The sequence below is a fragment of the Haliaeetus leucocephalus genome, unplaced genomic scaffold, assembly GCF_000737465.1.
Source record: "Haliaeetus leucocephalus isolate CR32 unplaced genomic scaffold, Haliaeetus_leucocephalus-4.0 Scaffold206, whole genome shotgun sequence".
Lineage (NCBI taxonomy): Eukaryota > Metazoa > Chordata > Aves > Accipitriformes > Accipitridae > Haliaeetus > Haliaeetus leucocephalus.
In genome coordinates this window covers 6417013-6443791 of record NW_010972642.1, presented here as the reverse complement: position 1 = coordinate 6443791, position 26779 = coordinate 6417013, and the positions used below count along the sequence as shown (strand labels likewise).

Sequence of the window (26779 nt, the reverse complement as noted above, 5' to 3'; positions counted from 1 at the left end):
AGAATAGAACTTTAAATTTTATCTTACTTTACAGAAATTAGAGTTCAAACAGCCAGATCCTACATCTTCCATGCCACAAAGAATAGGTAAGTCTTTTGTGATTTTTTTTCGGCAATTACCTTTTTCTGTTTCAGCGGATGGGTGCAGCCAAGTTTTTATTTTGTATGATGGAGTGCACATTCCATATTGCAGGTTATGTATTTAGTTACAGCTATGTATCACTAAACATCTAACTTCTTTCTGTTTAGGGGTTCCTCCTAGCTCCTTTACCCAGGTTGTCCATTCTGCAGGAAGACGGTTTATTGTCAGCCCTGTCCCTGAGAGTCGGTTAAAAGAACAGGGCTTTTTCACATCTGCTGTTCCTGGAGGAAAAGAAACTCCGGATATGGGTAGGTTATCTAAACTCTTAAAATCTGATGGCTAAGGCATGTTCATCAAAACTCCAAAGCTAGTTAACTAAACTGTTCCTAAAGACCTCTTAAAGTACTTGGGGAAGTAAGGAACTGTCTGCGCCGGTAAGAAGTGATTATAATTTGGGTGATACTATGCGGGATTCACGGGGAAAAAAATGCTGATGGGCTGTCTGCAAGACTCTGAAACCTTAATTCTGTATTTTAATGTAAGCCTGGATTTGTAATTTTTTATTATGCTGAGAGGTAAATGTGGTCTTAGTCTAGCAATAGACAATAATACTGTGATGAACTCTTCCAGGTGGACTCACATTTTTCTGTTCTTCCAGTTGCTGCATCTCCACTGCATGGTCCTGGAATGAATCTCTCCCACTCGGCATCATCACTGAGCTTGCAGCAAGCTTTCTCTGAGATGGGGCATGCTCAAATGACAGAAGGACCTAGTACAGCTCCTCCAGTGTTCAACCAAACAATACCCCCATTTCCACCTGCACTTTCTACCATAGCGGGCAGCGGTGCACCTCCTGTGTCTGTGGCTGCTTCTTCAATATCTGTTCCCTCCAGCACAGGTGTTTCTCTTCCAGGATCTGTTACTTTGCCTGCAGAAAGTGCAACTGTTGGAGTTGCACCAAGTGCAAGTGTGCCAAGCTCTGTTTCTCCACCTCCAGCCTCACAACCTGGACAGCAATCGACAGGTGTCGCTTCCAGTGTGAGCGCCCCTGCTTCTTTCTCCTTACCTACCACATCCCAGCCTGCTCAGCCAGTAACTGGAGACATTGCCCCCAGTATCAGCACATCATCGTCTTTGGCACTGCCATCTACCCAGGTTCCTGGTGTCACTGGTCTTGGTGTCATTGCACCAGCTGTGACATCTCAGTCTACTCCTCAGATTGTAAGTAGTATGGCAGCACCACAGACATCTGTTGCTCTGTCTCTGGCTCAGAATGTGGCTTTGCAGCTTCCTCAGCTTAGTAGCAGTGGCTCTGTCTCCAGTCTGGCAGAAACAACAGTTGTAAGTGCTCCACAGTCACTACCTGAGAGTGGGCAGTCTATGGATAAATCACAGCTCTGCAATGCAGCTGGCTTATCTCTTCCAATCTCTGCACCTTTATCATCCTCAGTAGCAACAAGTGTATGTGGTTCAGTCACTCAGCCAGTGATACATCCCTTACTTGTCCCATCAGGAATTACATCAACACCTGTCCTACCCCAGATTCCAGGTGCAACACCCATGTTGCCCCAGGTTCCCTTACCTGGTGTCTTACCACAACCAGTCACTAACTTGCCTGCAGTACAGCAAACTTTGATACACAGCCAGCCTCAACCAGCTCCGTTACCTAATCAGCCTCATATTCACTGTCTGGAAGCTGATGCTGATGCTCAGTCTAAAGCTCCTGGTATTGATGATATAAAGACCCTGGAAGAAAAGCTACGGTCTCTCTTCAGTGAACATGGTAACGTGGGAACAGTGCATCCATCAGTATCTCTGGAGACATCATTGGTAATGGAAACTACAGTTATTCCTGGGATACCAACCACTGTTGTTGCACCAACGAAACCCCTGACATCCATTAGCACTTGTATACCTCCAAGCAGTTTGCCTCTTGGGTCAACCGGCTTGCCAGTACTGACGCCAGTTGCCACTCCTGGGCAAATGATCACCCCAGTCAGCTATATTTCGGCATCGAGCAGCATTGCAACAGCAGTAGTGAAACCAGGGACCTCTCCTTCAAAGCCCCCTCTTAGCAGGGTACCGGTAAGAAATGCAACATTTGTGTGAATATTGAAATATTGTAGGAAACAGCCTTCTTGAGCAGAATCCCTTTTATAAAGCAAAATATTTATTCAGGCAGAGGTGTCTTCATTTAATATAATACTGAAGGTTTTATACTCTGATTGTTTTTATTTGTCCCAAGAGGTGTTTTATTTTGTTCGTATTGGGGAAAAAAAAGTCCAGTTCTATATTGTGCCTCTGAGAGAGCTCTCTAGTGTTGTTGTTAATTTTTCCTACTCCTAAACTACAGTGTGAAGCAACTGTAGTTTCGGTTTTTGTGGGTTTTGTTGTTGTTGTTTTTTCAAATAGAATTTGGAAGGCTTGCTTTAAAAAGCTTTTTATCTTGTACATGATCACTACAATGAGAAAGGGTGGTTGTATGTTTCACAAAGTAGTCAGGATAGCTTAGCTTTTCTTCTTATCATTAGCCAGTTCCTCGAAGGTAAGGGTGATCCTGACTGAAAGTTTGTTTTGTTTTGTTTTTTAAAAGTCCTCTGCTGCTTATGTGGTGCCTGGATGCTCTTTTCCTTCCAAATGTTAGATTTGTGAAAGCAGAATTTTGAGAAGTTTAAAAGATATCTCGATATCCAAACCCAAACTTTTTTGTTTACTGAATCATGCTCTTGAAACAAACACTCTTTCATAATAGTCATGACCTCTAGTAACCACTTGAGATGTGTTGTGGATGTTGTTACCTGCTCACTAACCAGATGTATCAATATGTGAAATTAGACCACCTATTTTCTTTCAGATGGCTCCCCATCTTGGGAGACAGTGCATTTCAATATTTTAAACTATTGGTAGCCCTTTCCTTTTCAAAGTTAAATGGAAATAGGTTGAAGAAACTTTCAGGTGTTTAACAAACCAAAAACCTTAATACTCACTTCTTTTTGTTTCTGTAACGTTCTTTTCCACTCACCAATGCTTTGTGTTGGTCATCTTTAGCCAGCCTTGCTATTAACCGGTTTCAGGCCACTCGAATTGAGCTAATGTGCTTAGCATCTCCATTCATTAGTAGTCTTTCCCTTGTACTCTTTGTAGTCAAACAAAGTAGAAAATTTCCACTATGGAGGAGTGGGAATATGTGCAAAGGAAGTTGGAAGGAAATCTAGACACAAAGGCATTCATTTATATTGGAATGAAGTTGAGAATTAGAAGAGAAAGATTAGAAAATGATAAAAACTGGTATTGATTCAGGAGCAGTTAGAAACCTGCTAATTGCAAACTTGTAATTACAAAGGCTTAGGTTTAAATGTAATAAATGTTTGGGGGTTTTGATTGCCAGTTGTGGAAAATCTACCTCCTCTCTGAAGTTTTCACTTATCAATTAGTTTGGTTTTTTTCAAAGCTTCATTCTAGTTTCACTTTCTGTGTTGGTTTTGAGCTTTAAGGAGCTTATTGCTTCAGTTTTCTGGGGTTTACTAAACTCTGTATTTTATTTTGTTTATGTCCAACCTGTTAACCTAGACAGTTAAACATGTTTTGACTTGTCTTATGTATTTATTTAAAGTATGTATTGCCTGTTATTTATAAACTAAATGATTAACTTACCACAGCTTAAAAATTCATCACGCCTCAGAACAGGTAATGTCCATGTGTATGTTCCTAGTGCACAAAAAAGCTGAGGTAATGCAACTTGGTGTATTTCCTGCTGAAACTTTTTTGGAAGGATAGATAACTATGGAGTCTATCTGCACTGGGCAGTTATTACTGCAATTTGAACCATTAGTTAAGCTGTGGTAACATGACTGCAAGCTAGAACTGGTTCTGCTTGTTGAGGACTGGAGTAGACTTTGGGCCAATTACCCATATCCAGCAGTGCTCACTGTTGTACAAGGGAAGCCAGCTGACCAATGCTATAACTCATAAGGCTATCATGTGTTTCTCAAACTTCAAAGTCATGGTCAAGCCTCAAGATTCCAGTTGAGAATAAGAACTGCAAATTGTGTAGTGGATCACTTAATTTTCCCATTTCCCTAACAATGGAAATAACTAACTGGAATGTGCTGTCTGACCTGGCAGGGAGGCTTTGATGCCTCCTTCTAACCTTTCCAGTCTCTCTAACGTCTTCCACATAACCTGGGTGACTTCCCCCTACTCAGTTGCATGGCCTGGTCATCTTCTGTGGGTCATCAACACCCTTCAGGATCAAAAGAAGTGATGGATCAAGAGATTGGTGTGAGAGGTCTAGAAATCTGCTTCTCAACAAGTGCAGACATCCTCAGGCATGACAGTTCCTGTTCTCAAGTCCTGTTGCTTGGATCAATTTGTCAGAAGCATGAAGCTTGCTGTTGCTAATGGGCAGTTAACATAGATCTGTTGTAAGGACATTGAGTGCATTCTTGGACCCTTCTTGGAAACTTAATTGCTTTTTGAAATAATTATCGTAGCATTTCTTGCAGACTTGAAAATAATAACGCCAAGATGCTTTGTTTCTGGATGCAGCAGCTTGTTTAAACTGGACATTGTGGCTGCTTAAAGATAATCTGGATTAAAAAATAAAACAAAAGCAAACAAACGACTTCCCCCAGCTTTGTTGCAAAAATCCCTAAAGACTCTATGCTAACTCTCCAAGAAGTAGGTCTCTGCAGAAAAAAATGCTGAGGCTTCTGTTGTATGACATGACTGACTGTAGCTTGGTATCTGATCCTTCTGTTGTTCCGTGTCTGATGGACTCGCGTTTCCTCTTCATTATCCATAGGTGCTACCAGTAGGTTCTGAACTTCCGGCTGGCACTCCATCCAGTGAGCCGCTGCCACCTTTTCCAGGACCTTCACTAACTCAGGTGCTACACAACTTGACAGATTTTATCTGCTGCTTTTCCTTTCAAAGAGCATGTTTCGATTAAACTCTCCATTGCATGTTATTAATGCCTTTGTTTTTCTTTTCTTTTGACTGAGTAACCCCTTTTGTGTAACTGTAGCAGTAGCCAGAGTCACTTCAGCACTGGATATGTAGCTTGCCCTTCAGGATGCAGTACTCAGTGTCTGAAGTACAGGAACAATTAATCAGGCTTTGGGTTTTTTAGTGTGTTAACCTGAACTTTAGAGGGTTTTTAAAAACATAACACAGGTGAACGTGCATAAAACTTGAAACTGTTTTCTTCTTGAAAAGTGTATAGTAGCAAAATAATAGCTCTTTAGGAAGCAATATATACTGCAGTTAAGTGTTAATGAAAATGCAAAATTGCTGGTGTTGTGAATTTCTGTTCTGGGTTTTTTTGCGGCTTTTACTACATTCTGATTTCACTAGGCTTTCAGATTTGCAAAAGGTATTTGAAGCTCCTGATCATAAACATGAGTTGAAATGTAACAGTGGCTTCCCTTGCTCAGATTCTGTCCTTGTATGCAATAGTTAGCTTGGATATTTTGTATGTAAATTGGACAGGTGATCAGCTCAAGACCATGAAGAATAAATAGGTCTTCACGTCTGTCTAAAAAATACACATGAGCCCCTTGCCCCATAATTGAAAGAACTGTATTAAGACAAAACTGTTTCATGGATCTTCTACATGCTGTGTAATGAGATGTAACATGGGAACACTACACTTCAATATGCAAAGAAAAGCTGAAAAAATAACTGAACAAAACCCATGAGACCATGAGGTAGAGTTGTGCTGCTTTTGAAAGAAGTTCGTGAATAAACACAAAGATGACTTTCTATAGAATTGTATTAAAGTACACTTGGCACAGAATTATCACCCCAATTTTATATTCAAACCTGTAAAGAAGATAGGATTCAAGTGAGTACGTAGTGGTGCCTTCTTAAGGCTCAGAGTGCTTTTGTCTCAAATCTAGTGTTTTCCAGTGTACGTGTGCTTCCTACAGTATTAACCTCTTCTACCTGTGGCTTAAGTCTGTAGTGAATAGTCTTAGAATATGTGTCCAAAAGCTTCACTTGAATTGGAGTCTGTCCTTTTATAGAAAGGAATTATTCACTTAAGTCTTAACTATAATTTTAAAGTAATTCCAATAAAATAGCTGCAGCGTGAAAACTTGTACAATACTTATTAGCATTATGGCCTGATTTTTTTTTAATGCAGACTGAGCTAACCTTGACCAAGTCTTCTCCATAACGCTCTGGTAACATTCTCCCTCTCATCTCTTGCAATGGCGGTCTTGAATTCAAGTTTTACCTGTGGAAGGGAATTTAAAATAAACTTTAGAAGTAATTTTAGTTCTTTGCAAGATGTTCCTTTTTTGGGATTTACAATAGCTTGATGAGAAAACTTCTATCTGAAAGGATTTAAGCTGACTCATACAAAAGAATAGTGTTAGAAAATTGCAAATTTAAACTGTGCTAAGGCAACTTTGGTTAATGAGCTGTCATGGCTCATGTTCTACAGCTAAAACTATAAAAACTGAATTACATGTATTAGGGTACTAATCTTCAAAGATACTATTGGAATAGTATTTCCATTTCTTTCTTTCACATGTGAGAACTATAGTATTGCCTGGTTCTGAAGACATGAGGAGAGTTGAGCAGCAGGGCATATTAGCTGCTTTTGTGTAGTTTTATGTTGGTTATGACATTAATAGTCCCTTTTAAACTTTCCAGCTTTTTTCCTCCAGTGCTCTCTATGCAGAAGCTCTATCTTGATTCAGCAGTTTCTCTTATTCTCCCAGTAGATGTCATAATTTTGTGATCTGTTAAGAATCTCTCTTAGGCGGTCTAAGATTTACGTAGAGTGTGTCCTGGAGGTTAGGAAGGAAACAGTCTAGCGGACCTAAGTTACAGTGTGCTGAAAGTTGACATCTCATCCTGTCTATTGCTACTCTACCACCTTCTTGGTCTTCATCTGATGGAGCAAATGCAAACCAGTGACCTTAATCGAGGAGTCCTTGCAGGTGGCCTCTGTGTCCAGGACTACTTTTTGGTTGTCTCTTCTTTTTAATTAAAGCATATTTAAATCTTTTGTAAGCAATGAGAATCAGTCCACTACTTGGAAAGTCTTATTCAGTGTGAAAAGGCAGAAACTTGTGCTTTCTATGTAAGAAAACTATGAAAGTGAATGTATGGCTCTTGAAACCTGTCATGAAAGGAGTGCTGCTGTGTTTGGTTTTATGCAGTTTTTCTAGCAGGCTGAATGAGGACCATATTCCTGCCCTGTGTGTAATCAGGAAATGCGTATTTTCTGCCTCCAAACTGAGCAAGAAGCTGAATGACTTATGTAGAGCTATAAGATGATAGTGTTAGCAAGCAACACGTTTTTTTCCTCCAACTTCTGGAGGCAGAAGCTGGTTTATGCCTTTCAACCAGTTCTTTCTGAAGCATGGTTTTGCTGAAGAAGAGAGAGCAATTTGGTGATAATTCTTATCTATGTTCTTACCATGAGCAAGGGTAGCAAATGGATCTAGAGGCAGCTGTTTAAAATCAGTCATGCTAAATTCATAGTCCTTTCTATGGTCATTGCTCGGAACTGGGTATATTAGTAATATTTTCCCCCAAACTCAAAGCCCTTGTAGCCACTTACGTGACTCAAGCCACTGTACCACTGCAAAAGGCTTCTTCCTGTTTGTCATAGGTATTTCTGGCAGGATTTGTCATATGGAAGAGGCACAACTATAGGTCCCTTGCTTCTGCTCCTTTGCAAACAGCCTACCTAATTTTACTTCTCATTTGAACTCTAAAGCCTGTCTAGGAGTGAGACAAAATTGGAGGAGACCAACTGGATCAAATCTAATTGACTGTTGAGAGCATTTGCTGCTATCACGTAATACTATCTGGAAAATTACTGGCTTGTCTTTAAGTAGATAGGCTTTCCTTCCTTACTGCTTCTGTCAGTAGCTCATTACACAACTTTTTTTTTTTTTTTCTTTCCTTAGTACCAGACTCCTAATTTGCGGACAAAGTACATGTCATCTCAAGACCATTTTTGGACAGTTTGTTCCTTAGTCTTAAATACCTGTTCTGTTTATTCCCTAATTGCTTTTTAAAGTGTATTTAGATTAATTTTTCAAGGTTCATTTTGGTACCTGTGTTCCATAAGGAAATCTTTATTTCCTGATCATTCTGATGTCTCAGCTCTTTGACTACTTGAAGCAAATATCTTCTTGTGAGCATAAGTGATGAGAATTATATAGTATTTCAGGTGAAATGTTCTCTTTATTTTACAGTATTATGGAATTAAATTAGCTCACTTCTCTGCTAAGCATTTGGATTTCTGAATGGAGTCAGAAGTCTGCATCTTCTTGTGCTTTTTTTTTTTTTGATGGAATTGATACAGGGTTTATTGTTCTTAGATTTTTTTCTGGTTGTGTTTTGAAATCCACAATTCAGGAAGACTGTCATCCTGGCAACCTGTTTGAAAGCATCTTTATGCTATTGTGTACCTCTAACTTTCAGTTTTTGAAAGTGGAAGGTAATGTTTTTATGTTGCTGTGACCTTAGCTTCAGTTCTAAAAACAGATCTAGCTTTTTAATATGAAAGACATGGAAAGATTAGTGATGCTGAAGTTTGGATGGAAATTTCTACTCCATAGGGTCAGAATTGTAACTTAGTGATATCTGCCAACACTTTCTTCTTCCTTATGCATCTTACGGATATGGCCTTAATTATTAATTTTGAGTGAATCCAAATTTTTCTTATCTTTAAGATATTTTTAGGTATTTTTATTCTCTTCCCCTCACCACTTCAGTTGGCCAAGTTTGAAAAATATTGCCTGCTCAAACAGCTGAAATCTAAGTAATAAGAGAGATTCTGCCTTTCTTCCTTCCTCCTCTTCAAGTCAATCCATCCAGATAGCTTCTTTGAGGGAACTTGTAAGTGTGTGGTTGGGGTTTTTTTTTGTTTTGTTTTTTAATTTAAATTTGTGTTATCCTCACTCTTGCTTTATCCATGCTTGCTTTTGAAATTATGGCATCTTTTTGATTTTTTTTTTTTCTTCTCTTTGACTTACTTTCTTCAAGATTTTAGATATTCCATAATACAAATTATCTCTGTTATCCAACCAAAAAATGTAGAACTTGGAGGCTTGCAGCATATTTACTCAGTTCTTAAAAGCAGGAATGCAAATTTCATGCTAACTTTAGGAAAACCAGAAGTTCCAGTTAATGCTTCTTTTCTGTTTTTTACCAAATATGTTGCTTAAATTGTTTCCAGTCTTACTGTGCTATACATGTTAAATGTAAACATGTAGGAAGGGAACATGGTAGAAATGTCAAAGCTGTACTGACTGCTTTAAATTTTAGTATTAAATATGGCTGTTTCTCAAATGTGATGTATTTCTCCTGAGCTGGGACAGCTGTTTACTCTTTCCTTTCTCAGTCCCAACAGCCACTGGAAGATCTGGATGCTAAGCTGAGAAGAACCCTTAGTCCAGAGACTGTTCCAGTGACATCTGCTCCTGCCTGTGTACGTTTGCAATGTTGGCAGTTTAGTAGTCTTGAAAAACTGCAGTGTTTTCTCAAGGTCATGCTCTTAGGTCACTGTTTTTAATATCACTACACCAGTCTTTAGACTTTTAAAAATAAAACTGACGAGTCATCTTCCAGTTCGTGGGACTGAGTCAACCAAAACAGGAAAAATCTGTATGTTGCAATAGATTACGTATTTCCTGAGGCTGGTTTTGGTATTAGTTCTTAATCCAGCTTTTCTGGTGATGTCATTAATGTCACCAAATGAGAAGGAAAAGTGGCTATGGAATAAGGGGGAAGAGCACTAAACAAGCAGTACGTGATATGTCACTCTTAATTTGGGAGGGATGTTTAAAGTAGGGACCTGAAATTTTAGAAGACTATAATAATAAACTTTGTTATAGAATGAAGATAATAATTGACATTGTGATCTCCAAGTGGCTACTTATGCATTACTTTTGCAGAGCAGAAATGGGTGTTCTGCTGACAGCCTCATGGTAGTACGGCATGCAAAATGTCTTGCTGATACTGCTTGCTTTGGAGGTTAAAAACTCTGCATTTGTCTTGTTGTGGGTCATACTTTGACCCTAGTGGACATAAAAGATTGTGTGGTATGCAGTATGGTGGATTTGTTGACATTCAATGAAATTGCCAATTCTTTTAATTTAATTTTATTTTGTTTTCCCCCTTGAACCTGTAGTCTGTGCCCTCAGTAGCATCTACAACGGTTACCGGGCTGGTGTCCACAGCAACACAGTCTCTGAAGGATGGTAAGACAGCCTTGATTATTTTAGATGGTTTCTCAGTATGGAGATATAATCCAAAATTGAACAGACTAGTAACTTGGAAGGATAGAGCCTTTTTCAGTAAGTCATACAATGACAATTTCTTAAGGATCGTATTAGTTTTTAGTAACTAGGCTGAAAATTTTCACTGTAGTCCATGAGAGGGGAATGACGTATATGCATATTATAGTCACTCATTTAGGATTTAAAGCTGTCCAAAATGCTAAATTAAGACTTGTAAAGAATCTCCAGTATGCTGCTAAGGTACAGCTTCAGGATTTGAAGGATCTGTTTTCTGTCACGTGTTATGTTCTCAGCAACAACAGTAAGACTTATCTTGCATCATCGTGTTGTGTTCAATGTGTAGGATACCTCTCCTTCACCTAAGAGTGTTTCCTTTCTATTTAAATAGAGAAATGAAAGTTAAACTACCAAAAATTTAAGAAAGGTAGTAGGAAAACCAGACTCCCTTCTGGCTGCTTTAGAACAACTGAAGGTTGACTGGATGATCAACAATTGAAGTCTGAATGATCAATGACTTTCAGATCTAAACCAAGTGTAATTGTTGGGGGTGGGTGGGGGGGACCCAACAGCTTGCAAAATAGTTGAGAGTTTCCTGTCAGTATTCTCCTAATTGTTTTAATTTTAAAAATCTTTTTTAAAAAAAACTGTTGATGTGGTACTAAAATTATTTCTGAGCTATCTAGTAAACATTATTTAACTTGCATGTGCCTCTGAAGTTCAATGACAAACCTGCAAAAGCTAATAAAACCAGTAGGAAAATAAAATATTCCCATTTTGGTATGTTGGTAGTGAACTATACTGTAGAACTCATTTGTCTGCTAGAAAATGAGTTGGGTTTTGCCTGCTGAAGTTTTGAAGGTAAAAGTAAACAAACTGGGAAGTTGCTTAATAAGCACAGCAAGTTGTCCAATAGAACTGATTTAAAACCAGAATGTTATTTCTCAGCTTTGTAACCTTATACTGCCAGTGCATACAGCAACAAAATTAGGAGCTGACACCTGAGAATCCAGCTCTGAAAGCTTCAGATAGACTGCTTTGAGTAAATGTGGTTTATAGCATTTCTTCAACTTACCATTTTTATATTAATAAATTGTCCCCAGCATTTGTGAAAGTTAGGTAGTCATTGTGGGTATTGAATTAAAATAAGCTTTTTCTTACATAAATTCCAGTTCTGTTTTTTATTCTTTGGCTATTTCACATCCTTGTTTGAATCAGCGTGCTTTTTTTACTGCTATCTAAAAGTGCACTTTTGGCAAGTATACTGTGCAGGGAAACTTTGTAGAAAAATACTTGCAGTTTGATGTTCTATATGGCAAAATTGAAAAAAAAGAGGTCAGGCTCCATGAATGCAAAAGCCTGTTAGGACTTAACTGACAGTTGAGTTTGAAGTAGATAAAAAGAAATGGTTGGAGTTCAAATAATATATTGCTCATTTTCTTCTTAATACCATTCTCCTTTTCCTTAGCTTCAGCATCCTGTGGTGGAGAGAGCAGTGCTACAGCTACCACAGCAGGAGCAGGTGTTCTTAAAATGGGACGGTTTCAGGTAGGAGATGTTAAACTGATTTGGTTGTTGGTACAGGATCTTGGAGCAGTTCCTGTGTAGTGCCTGCTCAGTGTGCCTCATGGTGGGCTTTTCTGTCTGGAGAAAATGTCCATGTTGAGCTTGTGAATGCAGTGCTTTGTGCAGATGGTGTTTTCATTCAGGGCAGAGATTGCACTAGATTATGTAGGTCTAGAGTTGTGAATATAGCATTTCATCATGTCAGGCCTTAGCTGTGTAACTGTTGGCCTTGGTCTTTAGTGTTAGCTGCTTTTTAGCTAACAATGCTGGGATGTTCGCTGTATTATGTCCTGTTTGTGAAGGAAGTCCCCTCTGAATTTGCTATGTTTCTTGGAGTGAATCCTCCAGATTGCTTAGAAGTACTATTTTGTGTGGCAGTGTCTTACTTGGAGGGATGCAGTAGCTTGCTTTGTGGCATACCAAGGAAACAAGTTATTTTCCCTCTCTCACATGCATCTTATTGTTCGGTAAATAAAAGGATCATGTTAAGGAAGAACTAAGAAAGTCTGCATGATTGCATTTCTATTCTAGGTATCCGTGGCAGTGGATGATGTGCTAAAAGAGGGTGACAAACCTGAAACTAAGCCGGTGCAATTTGAAACCACCTCCACTGATTCTTCATCTCTTTCTGGCAGTAGCCCAGAGAGTACACTGGTAAAGCAGGCTGGCAGTCGGAAAAGCGAGGCTGTCGCTGACTCTTCCTTGGATGTGGTAGATGGCATTCCTCAGACAGTTCCTGTGCTGCAATTACCAGTAGATGTTGGTCAGCCTACTAAGGTTGGGCGCTTTCAGGTAACAACAACAACGGATCAAGTGGGGCGCTTTTCGGTGTTAAAGACTCAGGATGAGGTCAGCTGTGCAGAGAAGGAGCCAATGACTCTTCCTCTCTCTGTGGGCTTGGAACAAGTTGCTTCTTCAGCTGCAGCTCCGAAGAAAGAGTTGGAGTCAAGGCAGTCCCCACACATGAACGGTCCGTCCTCTGAACCGGAGGCTGCTTTCTTAAGCGGGTTGGCTAAGGATTTGGATGACGGCTCAGGGAGCCCAGACTCCCTCCAGCCCCTGGGGTCGAAGATCAGCCTCCCTGTTCAGAGCCTTAGCAACTCATTCAACTCTTCCTACATGAGCAGTGACAATGAGTCAGATATTGAAGATGAAGACTTGAAATTGGAACTCCGTCGGTTACGAGAGAAGTAAGGCTTTTTTCCTTGTGTGGTCACGTATGAAATATATGTAATAGGATTAATATGAATTCCATCTATACTTTACTTTTCACAAAGAACAAAAGTGAACTTCTTTAAGAGCCTCAACCTTTGCTAAGTATCAGGACGCTTTGTCAGTGTTTATGTGGGAAGTAAGATTCTTTAGTGGGAAAGTAGTATACAGTTATAACAAAAAAGGTATATACATGTTTGCTGTACTGAATTTTCTAACCTGTAACCTTGTTGTATGTGTTTATATGTAGAGTGATTGCTGCACTGTGGATAAGACTGCAGATATGTAGAAGCTTTTGCGTATCACTGAAATTTAGTAGTTAGTGGGAAAAGTGGTGTCTCATTTGAAAATGACACACAGCTCTGCATTTCTAATGGTTTTCCTTTTCCTGAAGAATCCTTGTTGGCTTAGAAAAAAATTTAGAAGTCAAGTAATGTGACCTACTAATTTATTTATACTGGAAGTTGAACTTTTTTTAGGGCAGCTGGCAATTTTAAATCTTTTGTATGCAACTGCTCTGAAAAAAAACCACCTAAGGTAATACAAATGTAGAAGTCTCCAAGGCCATATGTCTCAGAAAATGAGTAATCTAGCTATTCCTGTAGCATTTTAATGCTGAATGATTTGATCTTCTGCAGTAGGTGTATGTTCCTGTTTGTACTTCCATTTATCCTGGTTTTATGATTACAACACTGGGGCCTTTGTGTTGGAATTCTAGCCAGGGTTAGAGCACAGTGGAAAATGGCAAGTGTTCTGCCATCTGCGTTCAGTGGTTATTTGTGGAAAAGATTTATTTCCACCTTTCTTAAATGTTAATGAGAGTTTGACCGAAGAAGCTGGTCAAGCTTGACTGGAGGGGAGGGATTGTATGCATGCATGTATATACATATAATTTTTGTAAGTCAAACTCTTTGGTAACTTGTTAGGCACCTTAAAGAGATCCAGGAGCTGCAGAGTCGCCAGAAGCAGGAGATTGAGTCACTATACATGAAATTGGGAAAGGCCCCACCTGCAGTAATTATTCCCCCAGCTGCACCCCTTTCAGGAAGGAGGAGACGACCTACTAAAGGAAAAGGCAGCAAGTCCAGTCGTAGCAGCTCCCAGGGAAACAAAAGCCCTCAACTATCAGGTAAGACTTTATTCAATTTTCTGAGTAGATAAAACAGACAAGGTACTATCTCTGATTCTTAGATCTATGTCTGTCCCTCTGTTCTGTCTTTTGGAGGGGGGTATGTGTGTCCCAGTTCCTCCACAGCCTGGATTACTAGATCATTTTTGAAATTGCTTTTGCTATTTGGTAGTCTTGCTTGTGACTTCTGCAATCTACTAAAAGATACGGTTACATTGTTCTGTAAGAGCAGTTCTAAAGTCGTGATTTGTATTTTTTAGAGGTTACTCATAGGGCTCTGACTAAGAAAAAAAGTGTAAATTTACAGTATGGGGGAAAACTTTTATTTTATTTATTCATTTATTATTTTTAAGATAAACTGCTCCTGTTGCCTCCTGAAACTGATTTTGCGGAATGGGGCTGGTCTCTATAGTCATCTTCAGAGATTTTTTTTTCTCTACTTTAGTAGCAATTAAGCATGGTATTACTAGTGTCCTTACACTTCAGAAACTCAGTCACAGTTGATGGATGTTAAAGTAGTGATTTTTTTTTTTTAATGGAGTTGAAATTTTTTTGTACTTACAAATTGAGAAACAGTTTCAATTGTCAAGGCTTCCTTTCTTACTAAAACTGTTCTTAGAATAAACAGGACTCAGAAAAATAGTTCTGTTTACTGTTTGAATGACATAGATGTCAGATGCTTGCTGGCTAATCATAGATGTCTCTCAAATCCTGTAGCATTGAGTAAACCACACTGGAGGGCCAGCACTGCCAGCAGAAATACTTGTTACTGCTTCCTGCACATTCACTTTGGTAATTCCCTGTCATGCCACAGTTTCTGTATCCAGTCACCCTGGCTGCTCACTTCTGTTTTGTTATATGATAGGGGAGCTATGTGTAAGCATGTGACAGTGAGCTAACACAGAGTTGCCTTCAAACTTAAGTAAATAAGAATTTTTCTAGTCTTACTGCTTTCTCAGAAACTGGAATAGTTCCCTCCCTCTGCCTCCCCCTCTCTTGCCTGGGTTGTCATGCTTGACCAGAAGATACCTGTGTTGCCCCCCGCCCCCCCCAGCACTTCTTCCTGTATCACTAGCATAATAGCTCAGCTGATCATTTGAGTGACTTCACTCCCTAGTAAATGTTCCAGTCAAATTTTACTCTGTTTTTAATCCTGTCCCTTGGGAACAATTACAGAAGCTTCGAAAATGATGTGGGGTAACTGAAATGTTGAATGACTTTTTGTCTTCCTTCTTCCTCTAGGCAATCTGTCAGCTCAAAGTGCACCATCAGTCTTGCCCCCACAGCAGACTCTTCATCCTCCTGGTAGTGTGCCAGAGACTGGGCAGAACCATTTGTTACAGCCCCTCAAACCTTCACCTTCTAGTGAAAATCTCTACTCTGCCTTTACCAGTGATGGTGCCCTTTCGGTACCAAGCCTTTCGGCACCGGGCCAAGGTAAGACTTGAAATGGAATTGGTGTCAAGCCTTGCACCTTTGTTACTGGTGAACGATCAACTGGATGACACTTGATTTTTAATACATAGCATAAAGTAGATTGGTAGTCTCCAACCTATGCGTGGAGGCTGATAAGGGTGGTTTTTGCAACTAGATATCTACCTTCTCACACAGGTGAAGTGTGAGGTTGTTGAAGTAATAAATATATAGCACATAGCTCTGTCTGCTGTAATGAAAGCACCAAAGAGAATATAAAAGTGTGCAGTATGGTGGTGGCAAGCAATGTTCTGCTGAGCTGGGGGAAAGGTATTGGCCAAAAGGCTGAGGAGACAGATGAGAATGGGGGGTTGGAAATGCGAAGTGACACTAAGGAAGGGGCAGAGCAGCTTTGATGTTAACAGATAATTGAAATGGTAGGAAATTTCTGAAGACTTGAGTTCTTTTAGACTTCCAAACTGCTTTGGCTGTTTCTGTCAATGGAATTTTTAATGATAAATGGTAAAAAAGGCTCATGTTCCGCAATTGTGAGTTAAAGCATTATCCTGGGAGGAAGAGTTAGGGTAGCAGGGTGGAATGGTAGGAACAATGAATTGTTCATTTACTCAAGTCACTCAAGTTGTGGATTGCTTGTTATTAGTTAGTATGTTATCAAATAATTTCTCAGACACAGCTCTGATTTATTTGAGAGGGAGGGCTTTTTTGCTTGCCAGTCATTAAGGGGATGATAGCTTTATTCCTTTACTTCTCTGAACTTATCTGTTCCAGTTTTTTTTCCCCTTGAACATCTTTTTGAAAAGCTTTGCCATAGACTGATTGAATACATCAATTCTAATGCATGTTTTTGCTGAAATTGGAGAAGTACAGACAGAAAATGGAAACAGACTTTTTGGAAGAATTTTCTATAGGGTTTTTTTAATGAACTGTTTCAAGTGTTTTGGAGCTACTTGAATCATCTCCCTGTATCTAGAGTTGTGCAGTACCATTTTATAATTGGATACTTTTGCCAGGATTTGGCTTTCCTGTAGATTGCAACCTTATTGTCGGGTTATGTACTGGAGAGTAACACTGCAAACTTGGTCTAATGTCTGGACGTGTTGGAGGGAGTTTTTTCACTCTGTATATTGTCTACATACTCTTTGGTCCACACTTTGAGGCTTATTCTTGTGTGCCATGTTAATGCATTTCACCCTTCCAACCTCAAGTTGCTAACATCTTGTAGTGGTGTTCTGTCTCTTCTCTCCTTTCTCTGTTATTCCCGTTTTTGTTTTCTCACAGGCTGTGCGAAGTTTAACTGTGCATCTGAGAGAGTGACGTTCAAGCCTGGTGGCAGGAGGACCCGATTTCTGAGTACGCCCTGCTTGGCTCTTTGTGTGTAACACCTTTACTCCTTCCTTGTCTGTTTTTTGTTTTGTCTTTTTGGTTTTATTCTGCTGCTTGGATCTGTTTCATGCAGCCCATTCTCATCTGCCACCTTGTATTCCCTCCCATCCCATGGCTCAGCTGAGCTGCTCTTAGCACACCTTTAGAAGTTTGGGTTCTCGTGTTAGGTATTCTCTGCTGTTAAACTCATAATAACAAGCACTCATTTTCTCTAAGCTTTTGGTGGAAACTTTCAGGACAGTTCAGTGAAATAACAGAAACTGGGGAGAGTTAGCAAGTTGTGGGTGCATGGGCTTTTTCTTTTGGCCTGCCTTAGTAATTATGCTTCAGCATATGTTAGCTGACATCAGACTTGGAGGGGAGGTAGTCTTTATAGTGGAACAGTGCAGAAGACTTGTTTTCCAAATTATTCCTATGTTGGACACTACTGTAACTGATGGGGATGTGTTTTTGCATGTTCTCAGCAGTAGTGCTGATTACAGTGCAGAGTATTGATGCCACCTGTAGACAGTTAATAATGACTTCTTATGTTCATTAGCAGATGGATAGCTAAAGATTGAAGTGTTGAGGGTTTTAAAAATACTTAGAGAATATTTTCAGGCAAACTCAAAAGATCCTTACCTACTAATGGGCCCAGGTTTAGAAGTTTTTATTGTGAATTGGAGATACGCTAAATGTGCAACAAATAGTAGTAGAGGTGGGTAAATAGACATCTTCAGACATCCTGTCAACCTTCATGAGTTACCTTGCAGCTCTTTTCAAAATCCTTTTGTTTGTAAGTCTGGCCTAACGCAAGTACAAGAGAGCCTCAAACTTCTGATGTGATTGAAGTAATGATATGCTTGAGCCGAGGCTGCTAATGTGATGCTTTTTATTGGGAGTGCTGCAACATCTCCCACACTGCTTCTGCAGGCTGGGCTGTTTAAATGTCCAACATTTGTTTCCCACCCTCTGGAATGACTTGATATGAGAAAGCTTGAAGTGCTGTAAAGAGACCTTCAGTCGCTGCACTGCATGACAGTACCATGCGTCTGTAGCATCTGTCTTGCTACAGTTGGCAGTAGCATAGCTGAGCCAGAGAGTTGTGTGCAGGAACTGGGCCTGGCCTTCTGCAGAGACAGCTGCAATGCAACCAGCTCCATCCTTTGAGAAAGGGAGTGAGTCAGAGCGAGGGGAAATCTTTTCGTGGCTGTTCAGTTTTGCAATGATACCTCTATCCCACTTCATTGGATTTGGGGATATAATGGTATTTAATTTCTCAAATTGAGCAGCTTTAAATGTTTTTCCTAGGTATATTAATGTGCAGCTGTGCACTAACTGACATCTGCAATGTCAAGATTTATGGCTCCTTTCTTGAAGTTAAATTCCTTCCAAAGCTGACTTTAAAAAATCATCTTTAGTCTGTCCTGTCCTGTTTTGGGCTAGGGAATATAAAGAACAGCCATATGAGAGTATCATTTACTTACAAGACCTTGGCTTGCTGCAAATTGACCATCATCTGTCTATAAGAGTACTTTGGCATGTATATCTCTTGCTTATGGGACTGGTGCTAAGGGAAACGGATTCCTTTTGAAAAGTGTGTTGTAGCTGTCCTGTAAAAGCAGGTAATACTTGGCATGGCACAGCTTGGCCTGGCACTTGGCTTATTGCAGGTTGCTTGCTTCCTGGAGTCTTGTCCTTGAAACGCTATTGCAGATTGTGGTGGAGAGTGACAACTGGAGAAGATGCTGGGTTAGAATCAGCGGTGTTGAGGAAACAGTGCAGTGATTGATGCTTTTAACTGTGCAGCTGGAGAAACAGAGTGGTACAGCTTAGCAGGGAATGTCTGAACTATTCCACAGATCTGAGACAATAGGGTGACAAACTAAAAGGACTTGACCTATCAAATAAATCTTTCTTATGTTGTAAACCAGTCAAACTTTGATAGTTGTAAAATGCTTCCTACGTCCTGACAAAAATGGAAGATGTACTTGTTTTTCCTTTGTGATAACAGCCAGTTGTGATGGTAATGTCTCCTGACATTCTTCACTATTGGGAATTCTGAAGAATAAATGTAGGAGGCTGGACCTCTTCCATATCTGAAAGTACAACTGATTAAATTGTCAGACCAGTCTTTGGGTTTTTCCTAGAATGTCCCAGTAGTGACTACAAGAGCCCTGCTGTGCCATGTCCTCTGTTTCTCACCAAGCTTTTTGTACTGTTTGCTGATACTAAACATTTCTCACTGTTTCTCTTATCTTTAACAAATTACTCTCTCTTTGTGCTTCAGGGAAGATGGTGAAAAAAGTCTGTCCTTGCAACCAGCTCTGTAGTAATTATCTTATTTCTGTTATCTCCGATTCCTGATTGTAAAGCTATTCATCAGCTTTTTCTGGTCACTGAAGCCTTACCTCCCTGACTCTGTCTCCAGCACAGCATCTGTCTGTCTATGTTATGCCCTCTAATGTGTACTCTGTTGTTAGTATATTCAATCGTCTGGCTATTACTCTTGCAGACAAGTGGAGGCAGGCAGAACCTCACCTTCACTGTGGAACTCTTTGCTCGTTGCTAACGAGAGCAAATTGAGCATCAGGGTCAGTTGCTCACTGTAATGTGCTAGAGTGGTACCTTTGAGCAGCTGGTTTGTTTACAGATCTGGTGGGGCTTGCCATGTCAGTGATGGATCCAATTGCAGACACTCCTTCAACATTTTAAAAGAGTAAGCCATCAGATATCTCCAGTGTGTCTCCCAAAGCAAGAGATGTTTAGAAAAGCCTGTGTGTGCTCATGGCATTTAAGACTGTTTTAAAGGTGTCTTTTGACTGCTAGTTTATGGGGGGGGAAATAAAAGGGCAGAATGAAGGCATTATAGGTAGCGGGCTGGAGAGAGAGAAGCCTGTTTCACTTCAGATCCTTCATGTCAGAGCAGAACTGGGGACGGCTGCTGTGACCGAGCAGGAATGTGGGGGGTTGTTTCCATTGGATGCTACAAGTTGAAGCACTTCCTTTTCAGACTCTTCTGGATGGCAGTTTCTGTAGGCGGTGACTACATCAGAGCTAAAATGTGAAACTCCTGAGAAGTAATTTTTAAATTGACATTATGTGGGAGCTTTGCGTAGCTCACCTATAATGGTGTAGGCTGGTCTGTCTGTGACCTGAGATAGGAGCTCCCTAAAAAAATCACTTTTGGAGACAAAGCTCTCTCAACCTCCTATATTTCCCACTCTGAACCAATCCCGTCCTTTTCAAAACACTTAAACTTTCCTAAATGATCTTTCACATCTTCAGCTGAATGCACTGTAGTATATACCTTGATTAATTCTCCCCTTTTCATGGCCTGAGGAAGCTCTCCAGCATAGGTCCATGATCCAGTGTGCTTACTGATTAAAGTGGAAATGTAAAATATCAAAAGCAGATACTGGCCATCATGAAGAAGATGAGAGCAAGTGTGTCAATCCCTGCATGAACCCTCATGGTGGAATGTGATTATTACTGGTTTTGGCAGCTCCCCCCCAGTACCTCTTTCTTGCTTTTGCCTCATTTGTCTTTAATTTCACCTTTCACATCATTGTTCTTATTAAATAATTGTATTCTGAGCCCTTTCCACATGATGGATGCTTAAGGTTCCTGTTATTTTTACTGTAGATTTTCCTTGCCACCTTACAGTGTGTTCCTATTACTCTTCATCTGTGCTGCAGCTGCACTCCCTGGTCAGGGAACCTTATTCTTTCCTTTTTGTGTGTACTGTTGCATGCATCTGCCTGCCTGTAACAACTTCTGCCCCACCTGTGGCCACCCAGACTGGGAGCCACTTCCATGCTTGAGCTGGAGCTGGTGGAAGGGATACATATCCTTTCCTCCTCAGCACTACTAGAGGCAGTAACACTTTGCTTATTTGTCCTGCATAGTAAGTACGTCACCTTCCTAATTCACTCCTCAATATGAAACATTCCTGCAGGGGTTGGAGCCAGTTCTTTGATGTGGTGGTTGCAAGGAATGTGGCCGATAGCCAGGGAAAGTGGAACAGATGAAGTAGCTGTCAGGCAAGAGACAGCAACTCAGTCATTTGGCCTTTGCAATAGAGAGATGATTTTCATTACTGGAACTTTTGATGCTCATTTTAATCAGTTTTTCTTCAGAAATGTCTGCCGTAGACTCTGATTTTCTTGGATATCCCAGTTGCAGTTTTCAGAGTGAGCAAGTAGAAATGTTTGAGGGACTTTGAGAACCAAGTAGGTAAGGATGTGTGCTTGCAAGGAGTGCTGGGTTTAGCACTGCAGTGGCCAGATACTGATTTTGTTGTTTGGTTTTGTACTAAATGGATTTGAAAAACCTAGATTCATTCTGCCTTTACTGTGTCCTTCAGAAAAAGTCTGCCCTAGTGGTTAACTGTCGCTTCCACAACTGTAAATGAGGATACTTTGCAATACTGCTGGGAATTTAGGCTACTTGATAATATACACTTTCTTGGATTCCTGTTCTGAGATCTGCCTTTGAGAAACCTAAATTCAAGTGCAGTTGCTTGTTTATAAGTGTGAGTGGGATAGTGAGGCTATCCAAAACAAAGCTAGATTTATTTTTTTCTACAGAATAATGTTCAGCAAGCTTTCTAGCAGAACCGAAACCTGGTATTTATGTGAAGGGGTTTTTGTGTTCTTGCAATCAACCCAGTGAATAGAAAAACTTGTCAAAGCACCTCTGAGGAACTACTCTCATTTCTGCCTTCTTTAAGCTGTATTAGTTGTCTGCATCTGAAATGCTTGTTCTTCTGACATAGGAAATCTGAACATAATGGCAAAAAAATGCTTTCAGAGGCAAAAAGCAAAATTTAATGCAGTGCAGACTTCCCCTGCTGATCCTGGCTGTTTGGTGGATGAAGACAGTCCCATCTGGTTATCCTCAAGACCATAAGTATGGCAGCTATTGGAAACAACAGTTGCTGTTTCTCACTGTGGCTTTTTTGTGTAATCTGGGTGAATTTTTTCTCTTCATTTTACAAAGTGGAGATAATTTGCTACAGAGCAGCTGGCGATGCTGATTGTACTGCTCCTTATTCAGCATCCAGTGTTGTCCTCCAAGGTGGAATTGACCTGTGCCAATAGTGGTTGCTGCTAATTAAAAGGCATAGGATGAGAATGACATGACTGTACTTGTCATTCAGTGCTGAAATCTAATCTCCTTTTTCCTCTACAAAGACCTGTAGGCTGCTACCATTCCCCTCTTAAGATGACTACTTGCAGCACTTCTTGAAAAGTAAACATATCTATGAAATACTCTTAATCTGAGAAAATGCCTGTAGGATTCCTTGTAGTTCCCACTTCAGCGTGTCCTGGAACTGAAACTTAAAATTAATCTGCATGGCATTTAAACTGGCGCTCTATTGATGTACCGTTACCACAATTATTAAATTTACTAGAGAAAGATGATCTTTAACCTAAGTTTTGATTCCTGTTTTTTGTATTTCTAGGGACCAGCAGCACTAACACAGTCGGGGCTACAGTGAACAGCCAAGCACCCCAGTCTCAGCCTACTGCTATTGCCTCAAGCCGGAAAGGGACTTTCACAGATGACCTGCACAAGCTGGTAGATAACTGGGCCCGAGATGCCATGAACCTGTCTGGCAAGAAAGTTGGCAAAGGGCATAGCAACTATGAGGTGAGATGTAATCCGTGAACATTTATGGTAAGAAACTGTCAGTGTCGTTGCTATCTCATCAGGGTGTCAAACACAGAGTACAGTTGCCACATAGCTTGGACAACTGCTCCAGAAAACTGTTAGCTATATCTTTTATGTGCAGGATTGTATTGCCTGCTATGGAAGGGAAGGGGATAACTAAAGAGGAGGGCCGTGACATGTTCTTCTAAGCATCTCTTAGGAACGGCTTGTGGACCAAGGGGTGAATCTGTGGTTTTTAAGCACAGTTGTGTAACTGTTCTTGGGGGTTGGGTTTTCTTTCAGGGCCCTGGAATGGCAAGAAAATTCTCGGCACCAGGTCAGCTCTGTATCTCTATGACATCTTCCCTGGGTGCTACGCCCATCTCTGCAGCATCAGCTACCTCTTTAGGTCCCTTCACAAAGGCTATGTGCCCTCCGCAGCAGTACGGTTATCCAGCAGCGTCTTTTGCTGCTCCGTGGAGTGGGACGGGTGGTCCAGCACAGCCACCGCTCGGCCAGTTCCAGCCCGTAGGTGCCGCATCTTTGCAAAGCTTCAACATCAGCAATTTGCAAAAATCGATCAGCAACCCTCCAGGCTCCAACCTGCGGACCACTTAGCCGTGTTCAGAGACCATGCTGGCTAGACCTTGGGACAGGACATGGGGAGGGAGATGGGGCCCTGTATCAACTACTAGTGCTGCAATGAACTGGTAGCTTGCCAGACTGGGAATGAATTTCTCTTTTCCAACCATTGCTGTCAACTCTCTGTAAAGGGAGTTTCCCCGCACACTTTCAAGGGGGAGGAGGATGATCAGCATCCTTATGATGGGACAGTGCTTTTGACCAAGGGGTTCTGCTCTTGCATGGAACAAGAGCTGTGAAGAGAAGTCATAGGGTCAGATAATGCAGTCTTGCTGTAAAATTTCTAGTTTGAGGCTGAATCCACACGTGTTGAGGTGGGAGAGCTGAATCCTAGCATGAGGCTTTAGCACGCTTCTCATCTCTCCCTGAAGAACCAAGACCAGGAGAAAAGCTGTCCAAATCCCCCTCCTCTCCCTCTCCCCAGTCAATTGTATCTGGCTCCAAAATGATGGGGCACACGAATGGACTTGCAGTGCAGCCCGTGCTTGATAGGTCATTACTGCTTTAAGTAAGATATTAACAGCTTTGACTGCAGCATTAGAGCAATTTAAATTGTTTAAAAATTTTTAAAAGTTCCCTGCGGACATGTACTTACCATCAGTTTTGATGTGGAAACACTGTGATATATAAATGTTGTTGGACAACAGTAGTTTAAAAATGAGTGGAATATAGAGGGTTAAAAAAGTTAAAAAGAAAAAAATGGGAAAAAAAGCTAGCTATATCCTTATACTTATTGGAGACACTTTAACTTTTTCCTTTGTATTTTCATTGTATTAGATAAATAAATGTGAATGTAAAATTGTATAAATTAATGTACTTGAATACTTGTCTGTTCTCCCAGTATGCTTGCTGGATATTTTAGTGCCTTGGACTTCTATTGCTTCTGCAGTTAGCATCGTCTTCCCAGCAGATCCCCAGGTGGACAGAGGGCAAGTTCAGAGAAGGATGGATTATTTGTACCTAGTGACTGGGACATTGGAGTTTATTTAGTGATACCGTTACTGTTTAGAGTAGGTGTATGGAGGGGGAAGTCATTGAGGCAGCGGGTTGGAACAGCGTTCTGTGTGTTGGGGAAACTTGTCCAGGCGGGCAGATCTGAAGTTGCTGGTGTGACAGGGGCCAGGTGGGGGTGGGACGGAGGGTTGTGGGTGAAGCTAAAACGAGACTAACCAATATTGTCTACGGAGGTGGGAGGTCTGGATCAGAAACAGAGAGAGGATGGGGAGAACGTGTATCTTTGGGAAAGGCCCAACTTAAGATGCAGTTTGACTCCACCTGCAAAGTGGTAAAGATGTTTGGTCGGGATGTGACTTGAGGGAGAGGTGCCATTGCTCGTTGGCATGGGCTTGTCTGCTGGGATTGCTTTTCTTACCTTTTTTTTGGTAAAACCCATTTAAGCCAGGAATAGACTGTCCTGGTGCAACGTCCATTGCCGGCAATGGATGTACTTGAAACAGCCGGCATCAAGAAGTTTCCTCTGTCTTACTTGGAGGATTTACGATTTTGTTCACTCTAACAAATTTCAAGCTGGTACCAGGACTGTAACTATTTGTCACCTCTTAGTAACTGTACTGTACCTTCTGCTTTGGTCATTCTCCCTTCTCATATTTAGAAAATACTGGTTTCCTCCTCAAAGTAAAAATAATACCAGCCAGTATTTATGTAGTGCTGCAAAAAGCTGTGAAGGATGAGGGCACTGCTTCCTGGTACTTGGGAGTAGCTGACGGGTGTCCTGGAGGCTGGCGCATCACGGAGATGTTACTTGCCTGAATTTTTTTCTAGGAGCGCTGTTCCCCCAGGGAGTCTTAATAGGGAGTTTTTCTGTTTGCGGATGTTCTCACTCTTTTATTTTTACAGAGAAATGCACAAGATCCGTTCCTTTCCTGTCATTTTTTTTTTTACAGCAGTTTTGGCAGCAAGGGCAGGTACGGGCTGGAGATGAACGCCTGAGGGCAAAAGGTAGTGGCGAGGTGGCTGGGCTCGAGTCCCTGAGATTTGGGGGTTTATTCTTTGTAACTGAAGTGCAGACTAGAGCTACAGAATGAGGGAGGAGGCTCATGGTGTGCGTGTGGTGGAAGAGGGGGGAGAAAGCAGGGGTCCCGGCGGCTGAAGTGAAACCGGGAACCTCTGTTCTTCCCTCTGAATGGACGCAGAGAAGTTTCCTGAACACGCCCAGTGCGAGGGGAGAGGTGTGCTCTGGAAACAGCAGTGACAAACCTGAGGCAGTCATGAAACAAGGGGAATATTCATGGCAGGGGAACCAATCGGCTGGATGCAGCACGTGGTTATTTGATTTTGATCTAATACGTTTGAGGTCGTTTCTTCACTTAAATCTTATGCAAGGACTGGTTTTATTTACCATTGATTTCCGCCCCCCCTCCCCCCCTGCCTCCTGTGGATGAATAACTGAAGTCTAGAGGAATAAACTAATGCTACTGAACTGTTAAATTATTTTGTTTAATATTACACTTTGAGTATCTTTTTCCACATAAAATCTGTTTCTGAATTACAACCGTTTTCTTTACATTATTTAACAATGTACACTGTAAAAAATAAAAATAAAAAAAATAAAATGAATTGAAACTTTGGGCTTCCCTGGCCTTAGTTAGTTGTATGTTTTGCACTAAACCCAGGCACTGCGCTTCTTGTACGATTGCGCTTTGTGCTGCAATTTGTTACCTTTGTAGAATATTTAATGAAGTCATTCGAATAAACCAAACCTGCTTTTGTTGAGCTGTGGGTTTTCTTGTCGAACAGCATGTTCCAACCTCTCCGTCCTCTTCCTGGAGTGATTTAACTGTTACCCAGTTTATCATTTTATCACAGGAAAGTACAAGAAACCCATTTTAATGAGACCCTTAACTTCTCAAAAGCAGCGATCAATAATGAGCCTTTGGCCTTTCAGTAGAATACTCTGAAGCAAGGTACTATAGAGAATAACTCATAGAATGGATCCTCTTTATGAGAGGAGGGGCCTAAGGGAACGGGAGGGAGCAGGGGCGAAGGGTGATGTATAAGCAGTGCGATTACTTTTATGGCTGAGACTGTCACGAAGTTACTGAATAGCAGAGAAACACACTCGGCTATGACAGTCAGCAACTTGGTGGCTCTCCCTGTTTGAAATACAGGTGGAGCTTCACCAGCAGTGGTTCTGTGCTGCCTTTTGGCAGTGAAGCTAGAGCAGGGTGTGCTGCAAGGGCTGGGGAAGCCGCTGTCCTGGGCACAGAAGAGTCCGACCTCCTCGTTTTCTGTTGGGTCCCTTGCCCTCCTCACTGGGGTGGAATGGAGCAGGGATGGGCACCTGCAGTGCTGGGGAGAAGAAACTTTTTAGTGTAGCTCTGTAATAGGAATTCCATCCCCAAATTTGCAACCATACTGGTAGAGTAGAAGAGTGGGACTACTTTACAGGGTCATTCTCAGACAACTGTGGACT

At 41.0% G+C, this 26779-nt stretch overlaps 1 protein-coding gene across 7 annotated transcripts in view; it reads left to right on the top strand.

The window, feature by feature from the left end:
• The window catches only part of WNK1 (WNK lysine deficient protein kinase 1), a 106946-nt gene extending 81036 nt beyond the window's left edge, over positions 1-25910 (top strand). For 5 of the 7 annotated variants that reach the window (XM_010566198.1, XM_010566200.1, XM_010566195.1 and 2 more), the window contains 12 exons: positions 35-86; positions 249-389; positions 740-2166; positions 4886-4969; positions 9452-9538; positions 10241-10310; positions 11821-11894; positions 12444-13102; positions 14051-14253; positions 15496-15690; positions 22517-22704; positions 23008-25910. In XM_010566198.1, the coding sequence (XP_010564500.1) occupies positions 35-86; positions 249-389; positions 740-2166; positions 4886-4969; positions 9452-9538; positions 10241-10310; positions 11821-11894; positions 12444-13102; positions 14051-14253; positions 15496-15690; positions 22517-22704; positions 23008-23322 (3495 nt within the window). In that variant the 3' untranslated portion in view covers positions 23323-25910. Of the gene's footprint in view, positions 1-34; positions 87-248; positions 390-739; positions 2167-4885; positions 4970-9451; positions 9539-10240; positions 10311-11814; positions 11895-12443; positions 13103-14050; positions 14254-15495; positions 15691-22516; positions 22705-23007 lie in introns of all 7 variants that reach the window. The other 2 variants (XM_010566196.1, XM_010566197.1) reach the window with 2 other exon arrangements.
• The last annotated feature ends 869 nt before the right edge of the window (positions 25911-26779 follow it).